The sequence below is a fragment of the Phalaenopsis equestris genome, unplaced genomic scaffold, assembly GCF_001263595.1.
Source record: "Phalaenopsis equestris unplaced genomic scaffold, ASM126359v1 Scaffold000002, whole genome shotgun sequence".
Lineage (NCBI taxonomy): Eukaryota > Viridiplantae > Streptophyta > Magnoliopsida > Asparagales > Orchidaceae > Phalaenopsis > Phalaenopsis equestris.
This window is the reverse complement of record NW_018164444.1, coordinates 33,610,668-33,627,136: the sequence shown is the minus strand read 5'-3', so window position 1 is coordinate 33,627,136 and position 16,469 is coordinate 33,610,668. Positions and strand designations below refer to the sequence as shown.

The 16,469-nt window shown below is 34.5% G+C and overlaps 2 protein-coding genes across 2 annotated transcripts in view; both read right to left on the bottom strand.

The window, feature by feature from the left end:
• Nucleotides 1-307: 307 nt before the first annotated feature.
• LOC110033055 (actin-7-like) lies at nucleotides 308-3,847 on the bottom strand. The gene is made up of 5 exons (XM_020736913.1): nucleotides 3,744-3,847; nucleotides 2,482-2,555; nucleotides 1,966-2,359; nucleotides 1,074-1,687; nucleotides 308-619 (listed from the first exon to the last, which is right to left on the bottom strand). Exons 2-5 carry the CDS (start codon nucleotides 2,539-2,541, stop codon nucleotides 554-556), a joined length of 1,134 nt encoding a protein of 377 aa, XP_020592572.1. The 5' UTR covers nucleotides 2,542-2,555; nucleotides 3,744-3,847; the 3' UTR covers nucleotides 308-553.
• A 2,529-nt stretch (nucleotides 3,848-6,376) lies between these two features.
• Nucleotides 6,377-16,469, bottom strand: part of LOC110039584 — a 42,356-nt gene continuing 32,263 nt past the window's right edge. The window contains exons 8-16 of the mRNA XM_020744708.1: nucleotides 15,542-15,671; nucleotides 15,120-15,242; nucleotides 14,963-15,007; nucleotides 12,360-12,439; nucleotides 11,444-11,540; nucleotides 11,099-11,188; nucleotides 10,946-10,999; nucleotides 6,835-6,900; nucleotides 6,377-6,760 (exon numbers count right to left, since the gene is read on the bottom strand). Coding sequence (XP_020600367.1) covers nucleotides 6,599-6,760; nucleotides 6,835-6,900; nucleotides 10,946-10,999; nucleotides 11,099-11,188; nucleotides 11,444-11,540; nucleotides 12,360-12,439; nucleotides 14,963-15,007; nucleotides 15,120-15,242; nucleotides 15,542-15,671 — 847 coding nt within the window. The 3' untranslated portion in view covers nucleotides 6,377-6,598. The remainder of the gene's footprint in view (nucleotides 6,761-6,834; nucleotides 6,901-10,945; nucleotides 11,000-11,098; nucleotides 11,189-11,443; nucleotides 11,541-12,359; nucleotides 12,440-14,962; nucleotides 15,008-15,119; nucleotides 15,243-15,541; nucleotides 15,672-16,469) is intronic.

Below are 16,469 nucleotides of genomic sequence, written 5' to 3'. Positions count from 1 at the left end.
ATGTTTTTAAGGTTTAATAACATTCATCCAAGCATATAGTATAATTGATGAGCAACAGCTCTCCCACTAAGGTAAAGTTTATTCAATATGCTGGACGACAATTAAGAATTATTTGTTGGAAAGAGAAAAAAGATAAATTAAAATTTTTTTATAAATAGCATTTGCAAACATTCTAAACCTCCCACAATAGATGACAAGCATAGCTCCACATGAGCAGATCATTCATAGGCAAAAACAGACTGTGAAATCTAAAATAAAACACCATTCATATCAATATATTAAAAGACATCAATGCATACAACTATGCTTGTGAAGAAGCACAATAACAAAGTTGGTGTAAAATGCATAAATTTGCTACAACAGCCCAATCCAAACTACAAATCATACGCATACAAACCATATATATTATATAGAAAAATATCTGATAGAGAGGGAAACATCATCATACAAGAAAGAAAAAAAAAAAAGGGAAAACAAAAACAAGCTTGCACACACAAGGCATCAAATACCATGGAATATCTAAATACCGTACCAAATACCCATTTAGTAAACTTTAGAAGCACTTCCTATGCACGATAGCCGGGCCAGATTCATCATATTCAGCCTTAGATATCCACATCTGTAGCAAATCAAAATAACACGCAAAAAATGAATACCCAGCATAAAAAATTATTGGGGCATTTACATACGTGCCAACACAATTCTTATATATTTACATATCTAACGCCTAAACTTTAAGATTTAGATAAATATCACTCAAATCTACAACATCATATAAAAAAAATACCACTATCACTAACTTCTTAAAAGTGAAGAACATCTTTTTCATGTATAAGTTTATGATACCAAAGTATCATAAATGTGAATATTAAAATTTAAGGGGTCAGATATGTAAATACACAAGAAATGTGTGTCATAAATGTAAATTTCCCGATTAATCTTTGTTTTATTTACTCTCTGGATTTTGTTTTGGAATCCCTTTGAGTGAGCTACAGATGAATGGCAACAATCCATTTTCGCATTTGAGTGACCCGACCATACATAAAAATCAAACTTTGGTGAAAAAAAATTACCTGCTGGAATGTGCTCAAAGAAGCCAAAATAGACCCTCCAATCCAGACGCTATACTTCCTTTCCGGCGGAGCTACCACTTTAATTTTCATGCTGCTTGGTGCCAGAGCAGAGATCTCCTTGCTCATACGATCAGCAATGCCAGGGAACATGGTGGAACCACCGCTAAGCACAATGTTTCCATACAAATCCTTCCTGATATCAACATCACACTTCATGATCGAGTTGTATGTAGTCTCATGGATACCGGCAGCCTCCATACCGATGAGAGATGGCTGGAAAAGCACCTCCGCACATCTGAACCTCTCAGCGCCAATGGTGATAACTTGACCATCCGGAAGCTCATAGCTTTTCTCGATCGAGGAGCTACTTTTCGCTGTCTCGAGCTCCTGCTCATAGTCCAAGGCCACATAAGCGAGTTTCTCCTTGATATCTCGGACAATTTCCCGTTCGGCTGTTGTTGTGAATGAGTAACCCCTCTCTGTGAGGATTTTCATGAGGGCATCGGTCAAATCCCGACCGGCGAGGTCAAGCCTGAGAATTGCATGCGGTAGAGCATAGCCTTCATAAATGGGAACTGTGTGGCTGACACCATCACCGGAATCCAACACAATACCTTCAAAAGAGAAGAATAATTTAAATGAGGAAGATTTACAAACATGACACTCAATTCATATGCATTTACATATGAGTGAAAAGGCATGTTTCACTTTTTTAAAAGTTAAAAAGGTGGTATTTTTCATGTGATATGAATGATTTGGGTGGTATAACCCTAAACCCTAAATTTTGGGTGTGAAATATGTAAATACATATGAAATGAGTGTGGTAAATGCCCCTTCAAATGGACTACTCTACTTATATGTTCTGTGCAAATTTGGTGATAGAGCATATTACCTGTTGTTCGACCACTAGCATAAAGAGAAAGCACGGCCTGAATGGCAACATACATGGCTGGAACATTAAAGGTTTCAAACATAATTTGGGTCATCTTCTCTCTGTTAGCCTTAGGGTTAAGAGGGGCTTCTGTGAGAAGAACTGGATGTTCTTCCGGGGCAACACGAAGCTCGTTGTAGAAGGTATGGTGCCAAATTTTCTCCATGTCGTCCCAATTGCTGACAATACCATGTTCAATGGGATACTTTAGCGTTAAAATACCCCTTTTCGACTGCGCCTCATCCCCAACATAGGCATCCTTTTGACCCATTCCCACCATGACACCGGTATGCCGTGGTCGACCAACGATACTTGGGAAGACAGCCCTGGGAGCATCATCTCCGGCAAACCCAGCCTATTTGCAAGAAAGAAAAAAGATAATTTTTTTAACATAAAATTGTTATCCTGATTATCAAAGCTTCAAACATGAAAATTAGATTGAAAGAAGGTCGTTGAAGTGTGAAAGAAAGCACACACCTTCACCATGCCCGTGCCATTATCAACAACAAGGGGCTGAATATCCTCAGCTTCAGCCATAGTTTATGATGAACCTGCTTATACCACAAATCATCAAGCTTTTTACAGAAATATATAAATTAAGCATTCTTTGGAGTCTGACTAAAAACCCTTGGCCATGAAAATGGCAAAACATAGAGCCTATCTTATGATCCAATCCCTAAGAAAAATTAATAGCCTTGCCCCTTTGCTCATACAATACAATAGTGAAGCTATTTTATCCAAAGGTTTACTTGGAAGCATTCAAAACTATTCCAAAACCAACCAACGGTATAAAATATAAACTTGTGATTGAAATCAGGTTGACCCGTTATTAAGTTATCAAACAAGTTTAATCGGACAAGTTCTTAAATGATGTTAAACATTAATGTTTCAACCATACAACCATATTTGAGTAGGCTGAGTTTATCATGTGACCACAAGAGCTTGTACCGAGTTAAGTAAGTAATTAATCATGAGCCACCCAATTTCGGACCTCATCAAGTTGCCAAGTAGAAAAACCTTACTTGATTCTCAAAATCGAGCTACCAAAAAATCACAAAGTCGCCAACTTGACAAACAAGCTCACCTAAAGAACTCAAATACTCGTCAGGATCATCAAACGATATAACACATACTATGCCGCGAACCTTAATGCTAACAATCAGGGAGATCATTGGAAGAACATAGACATGCCGTAATCCTTAACTTTTAGCCAAAAGTCTATCCAACTGAAATCCCTTTGAGATATCCTTGTTTGATTCTCCACTCTTTAGTCTGGATCTGTATCAAAGGTAAAATCTTGGTATCTTCTACCAACAAAATCAGATCCAACACTAACTTCCGATATAAGCTCTAGCCGCTGATGAAAGTTTCGCCAGATAACAAAAAGGGGCATCTTTTCCGACATAGATCGCGTGAACCAGCACAGCATATACGAAATAACAGAAGAAAAGGGGCAGCACACTCACACAAAAAAAGGTCAATCACAGAATCCAATATAATCGGAGAACATATAATAAAAATAAATCCGAGAAGAATTATAATATACTCCACGCATAACCCTGGGCAGATCTACCATGAACCGAGACCATCAACCAGAGAACTCCTAAATAAAAACACAATCAACGAATTCGCCGTATAAAAAAGTAGTAGGATGCCGAAAACCATCAGATCGGCAACGACTTCAAAAAATCATCGGAGAAAAGAAGCCTAAATCGAAGTGAAAGATTTGTGGTTTTTACCTTTTGTGGCAGCTGGGAGAAGGGCGAGGGTTTCAGAGAAGCTCTCGCACAGGCGGGAGGGAGTATGAGGAAGAAAATTTAGGGGTTAGGTGGGATAGCATCATAACAATGGATGGGTTAGATCTGGAGGAGAAGGGGTAAATTCGGTATTTCATAGCTTCAGCACTTAACCAAGTCAGTTTCCCCCTGTTCCCATACTACGCACTTAGAAATACCATGCGTAGCCAATAAAATCACGCCACGCGCGAGAGGAGAAAAAAACGGCATTAGCATCATAACAATGGATGGGTTAGATCTGGAGGAGAAGGGGTAAATTCGGTATTTCATAGCTTCAGCACTTAACCAAGTCAGTTTCCCCCTGTTCCCATACTGACCCTTATCATGAATTTTTTATATTTGAGTTAGAACATGAAAAATGAACGAACGGTGTTAAATTTGTAAATAGTAATATTACTCCTAAAGATATTATTTTATAGTCAATATCATAGGCACACAATAAAATTCTTCTGTAGCTTCTATTTAAGCTGTGGCTTGTGACTATCAATCACCCCAAAATTCACATTTGAATTTCCTAAATATTATCCGCGAACAATTTATGCTGGCTCATATTCGAATCATTTGTTAAGCTAGTAAGTCGAAAATGAGTAAATATTTGAAGCTCAAAGTATAAATTAGCCAAACAGGAATAGCCTTTTGTTGGGCTGTTTTTGGCTCGTTTTAGCTCGAAATAATAATAAAAAAAATTATATGTATCTATATATAAATTGAAATCACATCAACTTGTATGGCCATTTGTTTTTTATTGCATGAAATGGTTCATGTTCGAATCTAATATTTTTCATCTATTTTTCTAATTAATTTATATGAGACAATTTCAACCTGAACAAAAGTTAAGAAACACGAACAAGAATATGTAAATTGAGTTAAACACAAACACACTATTCACAAACAATTTAAAAAAAAAATCAGTTTCAAACCAAATTAATTTTGAACGCGTCAAACACGAGTTGGCCTTGAGCTCACTGAAACTCAGCTCGTTTATAATCCTAGAGCGGATGAGATGTTGTTTCTCTGGTTGGGTATTTTTGATCCATTAAATAAAAAATTGTGCTAAAATTTCAGGTATTTTTTTCAATTAAATACATGATGCACAAAACATGAGTGTTTCATAGTATCCCAAATAAGTATGTGTTTGGGTGATCGCAGCTTTTGTGATAAGTGGTTGAAAAATTATGACGGAGAAAGTAATTTTTTAGAAAATTATGACATTTTTTTCTTATAAATAAGACAACATTTCTCTTCATGTCTAAAAAACAGTCAAGTTTTATCCTCCTCTTTTATCACTTTCATTTTATTAAAGCCTCGGATCCTACTTTTTATTTTTTTTTCGCAGATTTTATCCTCCTCTTTTATCACTTTCATTTTATTAAAGCCTCGGATCCTAATTTTTATTTTTTTTTCGCAGAACTTGAGGCTTGTTTGAACATCACATCCCAAACAAGCTTTAAGTGTGATGATCACGACCTGTCCAAGCATCCTTTTTTTTTTTTTTTTAGCTTTAAGTGTGATGATCACGACCTGTCCAAGCATCTTTTTTTTTTTATTATCCTTTTTTTTTTTTTTTATTTTTTATTTTAAAGAGATATTCTTGTCAAGCACGCAATTTAAATATTTATATTTTTTTACATCAAAATTATAATTATATATATAATTTTTTTATTTTTTTTTAAAATAAAGGAGCAGAGCTTGACTTGTGTTCGGCTCGTTCAAAATAGCTCGTGTTTGAAATCGACTCATAAACAGTGTGTTCGTGTTCTGCTCGATTTAAATATTCGTGTTTGTGTTTAGCTCGCAAAAAAATAGTTTGAAAAAAATAGCTGTAAAGTATGATATTTGAAACTGAGTCAAATGTATACAAAAGAAGATATTAACCACATTACCACCAAGGTGTTATGATTTAAATTTAATATAAATTTATATAATATATTATTATATAAATAATATATATAATATATTATTATATAAATAGTTATATAATTTTTTTTTATTTCGAGCTAAAACGAGCCAAACATGAGCGAACAAAAAGATATTTGTGTTCGGCTCGTTTACAATTCGAGCTTTAAAAACTTGTTCGTATATGGCTCATTTACTTAACTTACAAGCCGAACACGAGTTGTTTGCGAACAACGAGCTTTTTTGATAACACTAGATACGAGAGATTTGGGTGTGATAAATGACAAAAGCAAAGATAATTATGGGGACATGTATGTAAATGCCCCATAATAAAAACAAACAATTTTTAATATTTCAAACAAACTTTTATTCCATATCAAAACATAAATAAGAGAAAGAAAAACAAATAAAAATATAATTAAACCAGCACGATGGCTCTAGTGTGATTCACCTGCATGTATTAGAGGCATACAATTGCCTGATACAAATACCACTCAATTCATATGTATTTACATAACCTACACCAAAATTACAATTTTTACATACATGAAAATGCATATTTCACTTTTTAACAGCTGAAATGGGGGTGTTTTTGATGTGATATGAAAGATTGAAATGGTATACATGTAAAAAAATCAAAGTTTAAGTGTTCGATATATAAACATATAAGAATTGGGAGGTATGTATGTAAATGCCCCCATTGTTAGATAACATAGATATATCAGTAAATAAAATGACAAACAACCCTGATGTTAAGAAGGGAGACATTTTTCTCAGCAAAGTCTATACCAAATAATTAATACATACTCGACGAAACAACACATCATTGGATAGAAAGATAAAAGGAAAAACAGTAAGGCAAAATATGGGAATGAATTTGAATGTTACCTGTATGATGTATTTTACGACTCCAAATCTATTAATCTGTCCCAGCGTTTTCTTAAATGTTTGTAAGCCTTCGAACAAGGAACCGCTTTTGGTTTGAGATTTCCTTCAACAGGAAATTCATAAACAAGACCCAATCTCATTAGCGTATCCATAGCACTATCAATGGGCATATCAATCTGCAATATCAGTAAGTTCGCCAACCAAATTAATCCATTAGTATAATATAAATGAAGCTATATTGGTTTCATACCTGTACATTAAACTTGTCAAACAAGAACATTTCACACTCGGCTCCGATGCTTTTATGATTCGAATCCTGTAGAGGACAAGAGTTCATTTTCTCCAGGAATGACAAAAGGGACATCTACATACATACCACCCTATTCCTATGTATTTACATATCTAACACCTAAATTTTTCTTTTTTACACTTATACCACCCATATCTTTCACATCACATCAAAAGTACCATTATTTTAAATTTTGGAAAGTGAAATACACATTTTCATCCATGGAGAAGGTGGCATATATGTAAAAGATGAACTTCAGGTGTAGGATATGTAAAAACATAAGTATCGAGTGATATATTTATATATATATATATATATATGTATATAAGTCTTCCATGATAAAAACATTGTAGTGAAGCTTAATAATGTTGATCATTGGTACTTGGCACTTTGCTGCTTTGTATTTTGGACATTCTCCTACTTTGTACTGCACAGTGTAAATTGTCATTTTGCTTTGTTCTTAATTTGGTGTTTTCTCGATCACTAATTTTCACTGATTTTCATCATTAGATTCTTTGAAACTACTTCAGGTAAATTAACGAACGAAAAATAAATCTTACTGTTTTTAAAGTTTCAATAATTCTAATTGAAAGTATTTGCTCAAAAAAATCACCTTCATTTCATTGATGAAGGGCTTATACAGAGTCTTACCAATTACAATATTTACAGATAAATCCCTATACATCATCTATTTACAAATGGAATCCTAAAATAGATACAAATCTCAACACTTCCCCTCCTCAAAATGACCAAAAGATATTCACTAAACCAATCTTGCCACATAACCTAGACAAATTTAACGGGCTAAGTCCTTTGATGTGGCAGTTAGCCACTTGCTCTCCAGTGGCCACATGACTTAGCTCCAGTTAGGGGTGTAAACGAGCCGAACACGAGCGAGTCTCGTTAAAAAAATACCACTGTTTATGTTCGGCTCGTTTATATTTCGAATTAAAAAAATGTGTTCGTGCTCTACTCGTTTGCTTAGCGAACAGAACACGAGCTGTTTGTGAATGAAATCATTTTCACAACTCTAGTCATGTAGCCGTAAGATGTTACGGGTTGGGGTGAGATTTAAATATTATCATTTATATTAATTTTTATTATATTTTTTAACTAATAATTTTAATTGATTATGAATCTTTGTAGGCAATTATTTTTTAAGAAAATACTACTCAACAATTATATATATATATATATATAATTCAATTATTTCGAGCAAAAATGAGCCAAACATGAATGAATAAATATTTGTTCGTGTTCAGCTCGTTTATATATTGAGCATGAAAAAAATTATTCCTGTTCGGCTCCTGAACTTAGTGAACAAATCGAACACGAGTTTCTTAGAGAGCCAAACATAAACTGTTCGCGAACAACGAGCTGTTTTGATAACCCTAGCTCCAGTAGCCCGTTATTCAGCTTTCCCTTGATTGTCGACTTGTTATCACACCACATGTTTAGTTCCATCATGTTGCATCGGGTTGTTAGCAATGCAGATTGCCGATTTGTTGTCGCACCAAAACTTCATTTGAGTTCAACCAATAAGGTTTTCAACATCATCATCTCAGCAACTCCTAATGTCATGACCCTGTATTTTGCCTTTGTTGTTGATCTTGCTACAACTGATTGTTTCTTACTTAAGAGGTAGTGGGATTCAGGCTGAAGATGAGTGAAGAATGTATGCAATGTGGAAAAAGCAAACTTAAAGAACAAAGTCTGCATTGCCAACAAGTCCCTTGTCTCGATCTTCCCCAAGCCTTGAGAAACCTACACCATCCACCTTTGATTTAAAACTCCTAGGTTATATTATTCCTCCTCCGTCCACTCCTACCCCCCGACGTTAAGGAAGAACTCCCGCAGTAATGCAGGAAATCCTCTTGATCGTTTTGGTCAAGAAATTGTCATTTCAAACTTTATTTCTTATTCTAATATCTCACCTTTGAGCGAAACATTCATTGCATTATTTGACTATGTCTCTATACCCAAGTGTTGGCAAGTTGTTAAAGAGGATTCCAAGTGGAAAGCAGCGATGCATGAAGAGATTGGAGCTCTTAATAAAAACCAACATGGGAAATTGTACCACTACTAGCAGGGAAGAAGACACTTGGATGCAACTGAATCTTCAAGGTAAAGCAAATTCCAGAAGGGAATGTGGAGAGGTACAAAACATGACTAATGAAAAAAGGGTAGAGTCATACATATGACATTGACTATGATGAAACCTTTACAATAGTCACAAAGATGAGCAAGGTGAAGACACCAACTTTTCTAGCAGTGAATGGTGGATGAAGACGATCAACTGGATGTGAAGAATGCTTTTTTTTCATGGGAAGCTACTGGAGGAGGTATATATGAAGATACCTCCAGGATTTAGTACATCCCAAACAGTGGGCAAGGTGTGTAGACTCAGGAAGTCACAGTATGACTTGAAGCAATCTCCTCGAACGTGTTTGCCAAGTTTAAAATAACAATAGTTGGCATATGATATCAACATATCAATGTAGAGCACACGGTCTTCTTTCGACAACATGAAAGTGAAGGTCACACTGTCATACTTGTTGTGTATGTGGATGACAGATACTTGTTGTGTATGTGGATGACATAATTATCACTGATGATGATAAGACAGAGATTACTCAACTGAAAGAAATATTGGGGAAGTAATTTTAGTTTAAGGACTCGGGACAGCTCAGATGTTTTCTTAGGATTTAAGTGGCTAATGGACCTAAGGTGATGAACCTATCCCAGAGAAAGTATGTACTGGATCTTCTCATGAAGACAGGTGTGCGGGGGTGCAAACCTGCAGTTTCTATAATTGATCAGAAGTTTAAGCTCAGTACAGAGACAGTTGAATTAGTTGATCGTGAGAGGTACCACAGAATGGTAGGCCGCCTAAACTATTCGTGCCACACTTTACCTAGTATTTCTTTTGTAGTAAGTGTAGTGAGCCGCTACATGCATGATCCAAGGACGAGCCATAATGATGCAGTGTATCGGATCCTGAGGTATTTGAAAAGTACACCAGAGAAAGGGTTGATATTTAGGAAAAAATGGGCATGTAAATATTGATGGCTTTTGTGATTTTGACTGAGCAAGTTGTGCTGATGACAAACGATCCATATCGAGATACTGCATGTTTACAAGTGACAACTTGGTCTTGTGGAAGAGCAAGAAACAATCAGTTGTAGTAAGAACAACAACTAAGACAGAATACAGAGCCATGATATTAAAAGTTGCTGAGATGATGTGACTGAAAGCCTTGTTGGTTGAACTCAAAAGTGGATTAGAGAACTCAAATTAAGTTGTGGTGTGACAATAAGTCGGTAATCAACATTGCCAACAACTCGGTGCACCATGATAGAACCCAACATGTAGAGATTAATAAAATCTTCATCAAGGAAAAACTGAATAACAGACTATTGGAGCTAAGGGTGCATTTCAGGCGGCAGTGTGGTTGCGGCGTGGTGCCGCACCGCAATTTTTCCTATTTGGTAAAACAGTTTTTTGTTTGCATTCTCAAAAAGCTGCAGTTAAAAACTGTGTTTTCCCATCATTGCTTGGTACATGCAGTTGCTGCTAGAAAAATGCATTTTGACTTTTTTTTTTTAAAAAAATGTAGCAGCAACCATAGTTTTTTGAATAATAACTTCTTCTTCAGCAGTTTCACAGTTGCAGCTGCCCCAAACAAACCCTAAGTAGCTACTGGAGAGCAAGTGGCTGCCACACCAAAGGACTTAGCTCATTATATTTATCAAAGTTATGTGACAAGATGGGCTTAGTGAATATCTTTTGTCAATCTTGAGGGAGGGTGTTGAAATTTGTATCTAATGCAGGATCCTATTGGTAAATAGATGAAGTCTAGGGATTTATTTATAAATGCTATTGTAGGCTCTATATAAGTCTGTCATCAATGAAATGAAGGTGATTTTTTTAGCACTAATTTTTATTATAACAAAAAAAAAGGATGATAGAAAAACAAAATTACCACGATGCCATGAAACAGAAGAAGAAAAATGCTTCTTGTATGTTTTTTTGTTCTATAATCACAAAAGAAAATAAAAATAAAGCTTAATACCTCATTTTTTACTGGGCGCAGTAAAATTGCATACAGCAAAATTGCTTCCTTGTACTGTTAAGATATCAAAGTCATAAAGAAGGCTGATGACAAGTAATCTCCCAATAGAAGTATGTATCACCATAAAAAATCATGTTCCATGTTGAGTCTTACTTGCTGCAGTTCCGATGCATCTAGAAGAAAATGGACTGAACCAAAGCCACTCGCTAAAGTTTTTTCATAAAGAGTCTTGTTGACAAGAAGCTAGCAAGAACCAAACATATCGAAGTCATACAATGCACTTAAATGTTCTGCATATGTGAGGAACTCCAATTTAGCGTAATAAGAAATGCAAATACGGATAACTAGGAAAAGTATCAAAATTTTACTGTATACATAGCCAGCATATATGCATGTGAAATTCTTCATAGTAATTCTAAAGTGCACCTTACATGTGAAGTAGCAAAAATCAGTTGAATGAATTTGTATAATTACATGTTGATGGGACAGGAATAAAACCTGATATCTATCCCATGTCTGCTTATAACCTAGGACGATGCGGCTCACGTATACTATAAGCGCAGTGATGGCAATCACATCAAGTAGTACTGCAGATCTGGATAAGAATTTATCTCATATTAATAGGTATCGCAGAAGGAATATTCACAATGAAATATCAAAAAATTGGAATTATACAGCAGAAAAAAAAAGTCCCAAGTTTTCTTTTTTTTCTTTCAAATTCTACCGAAGTGCTGTATGAACTTATCCACACGAAGTGCATACATCTAGCATGAGCCATGCTGAAGAATGCAGAGTCAAAACAACAAAAAAATAAAAATATAATCAGAAATTCTGCCAAATTTATCTTCCTAAGCATGTTTAATTTTAGAAAATCCTGTTCTTAATAACGTAACATAAGACCCATTTTGTAAATTTTGAACTTGAATCTCTTCAAATTTCAGCAGTTATTGCTTTCCAGAATAGTTCTGCAATGGTTTCATTACCTATCAACATGTATCAACATGTACCGGTACTAAAAAAAATGAGAATGATTAAAATTGTATGTTACTTCTCTCAGTTTTCCTCATCTTCCTGAAGTGGCTTTCATCTTCCTTATCATGGCTAGTTTCAATTACTAATAACTTCAATACTACTTTATCTAATTTTAAAACAATACGAATGTCCTATAAAGTGTAATAGCTAGTGAAAGTGATAGATTTCACTTAGTTTTTATTTACAGGCCCGTAATATGGTTTTCAAGAGTTATAATCCAGTAATGTGATTTCTAGGAAACTGCACATAGAAAGACAAGGCATAGCTGTTATGAAAAAAGTTTACATAATTAAACTCAGAGCATCTTTACAAGTACAGAAACATCCAACATAATACAGATCCACTTCCTTATGTTCATACAAGTAAAATACGGCATGCTTACGGAGACGAAAGGATGTTCTCAAATTTGTAATTCAGAAAAAAAGCCAATAACCCTAATATGCTTGCAACGTCCAAACGTACCTGCGACATAAAACATAGCAAATAGTAACCAAGAGGATAACAGTAAACTGGAAGTGGTTATCAACAAATGATATTGAGATATAGAGTTCCTTAAAGATAAATGTAAGGTGCTTTCCCATAGGCAAACCGGAACAAATAAATATGCAAAATTATAATTAGACAGGCATAGAAAAGGCAAAAGTAAATCTTCTTTTCTTAATACATACTATCTAAGACTAAGCCTTTCCTATATGTAGCAGTCAGGAAAATCAAAAAAAACTGCAAAAAAAAAAAAAAAAAAACTTTATTGACGGCTACAGGATCGATGTTCTATCCTGATGAGGCAAAATTTCTATCCTCGCTTTCTTACTGCGGTAAACAGGCCAAAAAAAATAATGTAGAGATAATTCTGAATCATTACTTTAACAAGAATATTTGAAGCATAACCATCTTACATATATATATATATATATTATGCTCATTTTTAATGATATTGCACTTTAAAGGAAGTTACTTTGCATATTTTTTGTTTCAGGTACAAGAAATGAAGTTTTGGAGAAAATGACCTAAAATTGGAGCAATTTGGTGTTCAATGGAACAAAGTATACATTTGGAGCAAATTGGAGCTAAAACTTGACTAAAAGAAATGGCCCAAAGTCGGTTTGAGTTGGTTTGGACGGTTTCGGGCTATTCTAGAAGAATCTAGGCAGCAATGCACGCCCAATGGAGTTATTAAATGAATCTAGACACTTGAAAATGAAGAGGTGTGTCTCTTGAAATGAAAATATGTGCCTCTTGGAGTGAAGATGTGTGTCTTTTAGAATGAGAAGTTGCTTGGTTTCTCTTTAAAAAGAGGGGTTGGAGAAAAGTTTAAGGTGAGTTTTAGAGAGATGTAGCGCGTCTCTTCAAGGAGACGTGCTTGTGAGTGTGCAAAGGATGAAGTGTGTGGAGTATTGGTGACTTTTGAGACGTCGGGAGAAGTGCAAGAGATTACTATTTGTTATAAAAGGTGGGCGTGAATCTTTTGTAAAGATAAGCCTTGAACTCTTTTTGTATTTTTTTTAATTATTGTAATATAGTTGTGTGATTTCAATGTCAAATGCAATGAAGAGTCCATGTGTTTTCTTCATGCTTAGTGAGAAATTTTTTTACTCTTTCTCTTTGCAATGAGAATTAATTATGTGTAGGATTAGAATGGTATGAAGATTTCTTTTATTTTAAAATTTGTGATTGTATTTTCACTGATTTTTAATTTACTTTGCAAACTGATCACTTGTAATGTTAAAACCCGTTGTGAAACATAATGGTCCGGGAGGGCTATGATTTCACCCAATTAGTGAGTACCACATTAACCTCAAGAGGAGGGCAACAAAAATCTAAGGTAAGTGCAAATAGATAAAGAGATAAGTTTTGATAGACGTAAAATTTGTGTTTATAGGGTGACAGACTAGATTCTTTACTAATTTGGTCTAGAGTTGGACCTTGAGTCCCTGGTTAGTCCTAGAGAGAGAGCACAGTGAGTAATCTAGAAGTGAGAGACTAGAATCTACTCAATATAACCATACAATCAAGAACTAATTTTAGATTAGTCAATGTTCTTTATGTGTTCGGGAGAGGGTAAGGAATATGTATGCTCCTATTTGTCACAAAACTACATTTAAATCTTTAAAAATTTGATTCCTACATTAATTATGGTTTCATCGCAAAGAGAAAGAGATTTTAATTATATAAAAACTTTCCAAAATTTAACTAGCCTCCGTAGTTTAAGTTTTTATTTAATTTAGTCACTTTTAACTTTAGAGTAAATTAGTGAATTAAGGAAAACCAAACTTTTTAAAAAATCAAAACTAAGACCTGATAGCATTAGACTAGAATTAGCTCAAGAGATTTCTTACCCTGGTTCTCTGTGGGATTGATATTGGGGTTTTTAAAGAAACCCCTAGAGTGTAAACTATAAATCGAATTATAAACTCTATTTTGCACACTGAGCAAAAATAAATTTGGGTCAAGTGTTTGGCTAGAAAATTAAGTAACTGCGTAATTGCGGGTCGGGTCAAAGCATCTCATCTTTTTTAGAGCTTCCGGCGATTTCATTGAAATATTTAAGTCAATTCAGAAAATGGGGTCTTTCGTATTAAGAAAAAAATATGTAATGAAAACCCTCTCTCTCTTAGCTTCTCACTTTTCCTCTCCCTTCAATTCTGTGTTTCACTCCTTTATTCTCATCTCATAGGAAAATGAGGTCCTTTCCCTTCAAATAAAGGAACACCTCATAATGGATAATATTCTCAACTTAAATTACAAACACTTGATATGATTGTCATTGATAATATGATATCAATAAACAAAAGAAAACCATGATCCAAAAGAAAATTGGATTAAAGTTTGCCCATGTGCATGACAACAAGATATGGACATTTCAAGTGCATGCTTTTGTCATTAAGAAAGGATAGCAAATAAAATAATCCCTTACCAGTCTCTTGGAATAAATTTATAAAGCAAAAAAAAAAAAGTGAAAATAAAAAAAGTAACGAGATAACATACCGTATCTAGAATCCTGAATGACAGCTTTTTGTGAGGGAAAATGACCTGCATATGAAACGCCTCTATATTAATGATGCTATTTTCTATCAAATACACTTACAGTAATAGAAAAGAAATCTTTCAAAGAACAAAAATGATTGAGTGCCCATTTAGTAACCGCGAGATCTGGAATAGGTATTCTCTCATAAATCTTCAAATGCAATGGTAAAGCATCTTCCTTATCTTCCCTTTGATTTAGCTCATCAGTATAAAGAAGAATCAATTCTTCAAAAGCAGGCTCCTGATTTATAACTAGAAAGTTAAATACCCGAGCAAAATTAGAAAGCAATAATATCCAACTACTGAATTAACCAAAAGAATAATAATTATTTCAAAGATTCTTTGGAGAGGAGTATCAGATCCAACACAGCACCAAACAACTAAAATATTTTAGAAGAAGGTTACAAAATTGAAAACAAACTATTGAAACTAATAGAATATCATGTTGTATAGTGTTAGCTCCCTAAAGCAAAGATAGAAACAATCTTTTGATAGAAACGAAACCAATTTCAATGAAAGGTAAAAGCAAATGATTAATACCTGAAGAATTGACCTCGAAAACAAAATTGACAAAGCAGTCCTCAAAATTTTCCAAACATTGTATCCACACGATTCCTTTGAAGCAGGTTCCCATAAGTTGTTGAGAGTAATTCTTTGTAAGAAGTTCGGCCTAAAGAGACATACCATTAATCTGTATAACTGTTTGAATGAGATAATTGAATTCAAAAGATATCACTTTAGCCTGCCTTTTGTTTATTATCATAAGAAAGCCTGCAAAATTTGTTTCTTGTTGAAAATACAAATTTGTGGGCAAACCTTCCAAAAATTTATGTTAAATAAAAAAGGGATAGCACTATTCCTGTCATGAGTACAGTATAGCTACTTTTTGGTAAAAATATGCATGTATGGATGGAGGAAAGCTCAAGTAGCAAATGAGCGAGCTCCATGAAGCATGAGCCCAACTAAATGCTTCATAAGTATAAGAGAAACTACGGGCTCCATAAGAACTAGTAAAAGAGAAACTACCGTGCAATCCAAAGATGAAGTTCTCCATAACCACTGTAGATGTTAATGCAATCAATTCAACAACCTCTAAAATAATTTTCATGGAATATAGTAATATTACAGAAGGATATATAATAAAACAACCAATCAAACAAGGTTGGAACAATCTAGAATCTAGGCCAAGCCAAAAGGATATGCAGATTTTGACAATAAAATCAGGAGTTAAAAGTGGCAGATTTCTGGATGTTTTAAGGAAAACTGGATATCCCTAAACAGCTGGAGAAGGTTTCACACTTTCTCACTTCTGTAAAAGCCAAACAACCATATCTTTATATTTTCAACAAAACAGCAACTCTAGCAAATTCAAATCCAAAAAAGTCTTCACAAAAGAATAATGCGGCATTGGTAACTACACAAGGAACCATGAGTGGAAGTAACTCAAGTATGCACTAGTTCTTATAAC

Bases quoted from the DNA above. Each gene is read 5' to 3' on its own strand.
- LOC110033055 (XM_020736913.1), bottom strand. From the start codon at position 2,541: ATGGCTGAAGCTGAGGATATTCAGCCCCTTGTTGTTGATAATGGCACG. The intron at 2,360-2,481 runs GTGTGTGCTTTC...TCTTGCAAATAG, and splicing joins ATGGCACGGGCATGGTGAAG to GCTGGGTTTGCCGGAGATGA. The intron at 1,688-1,965 runs GTAATATGCTCT...TCTCTTTTGAAG, and splicing joins TGCTAGTGGTCGAACAACAG to GTATTGTGTTGGATTCCGGT.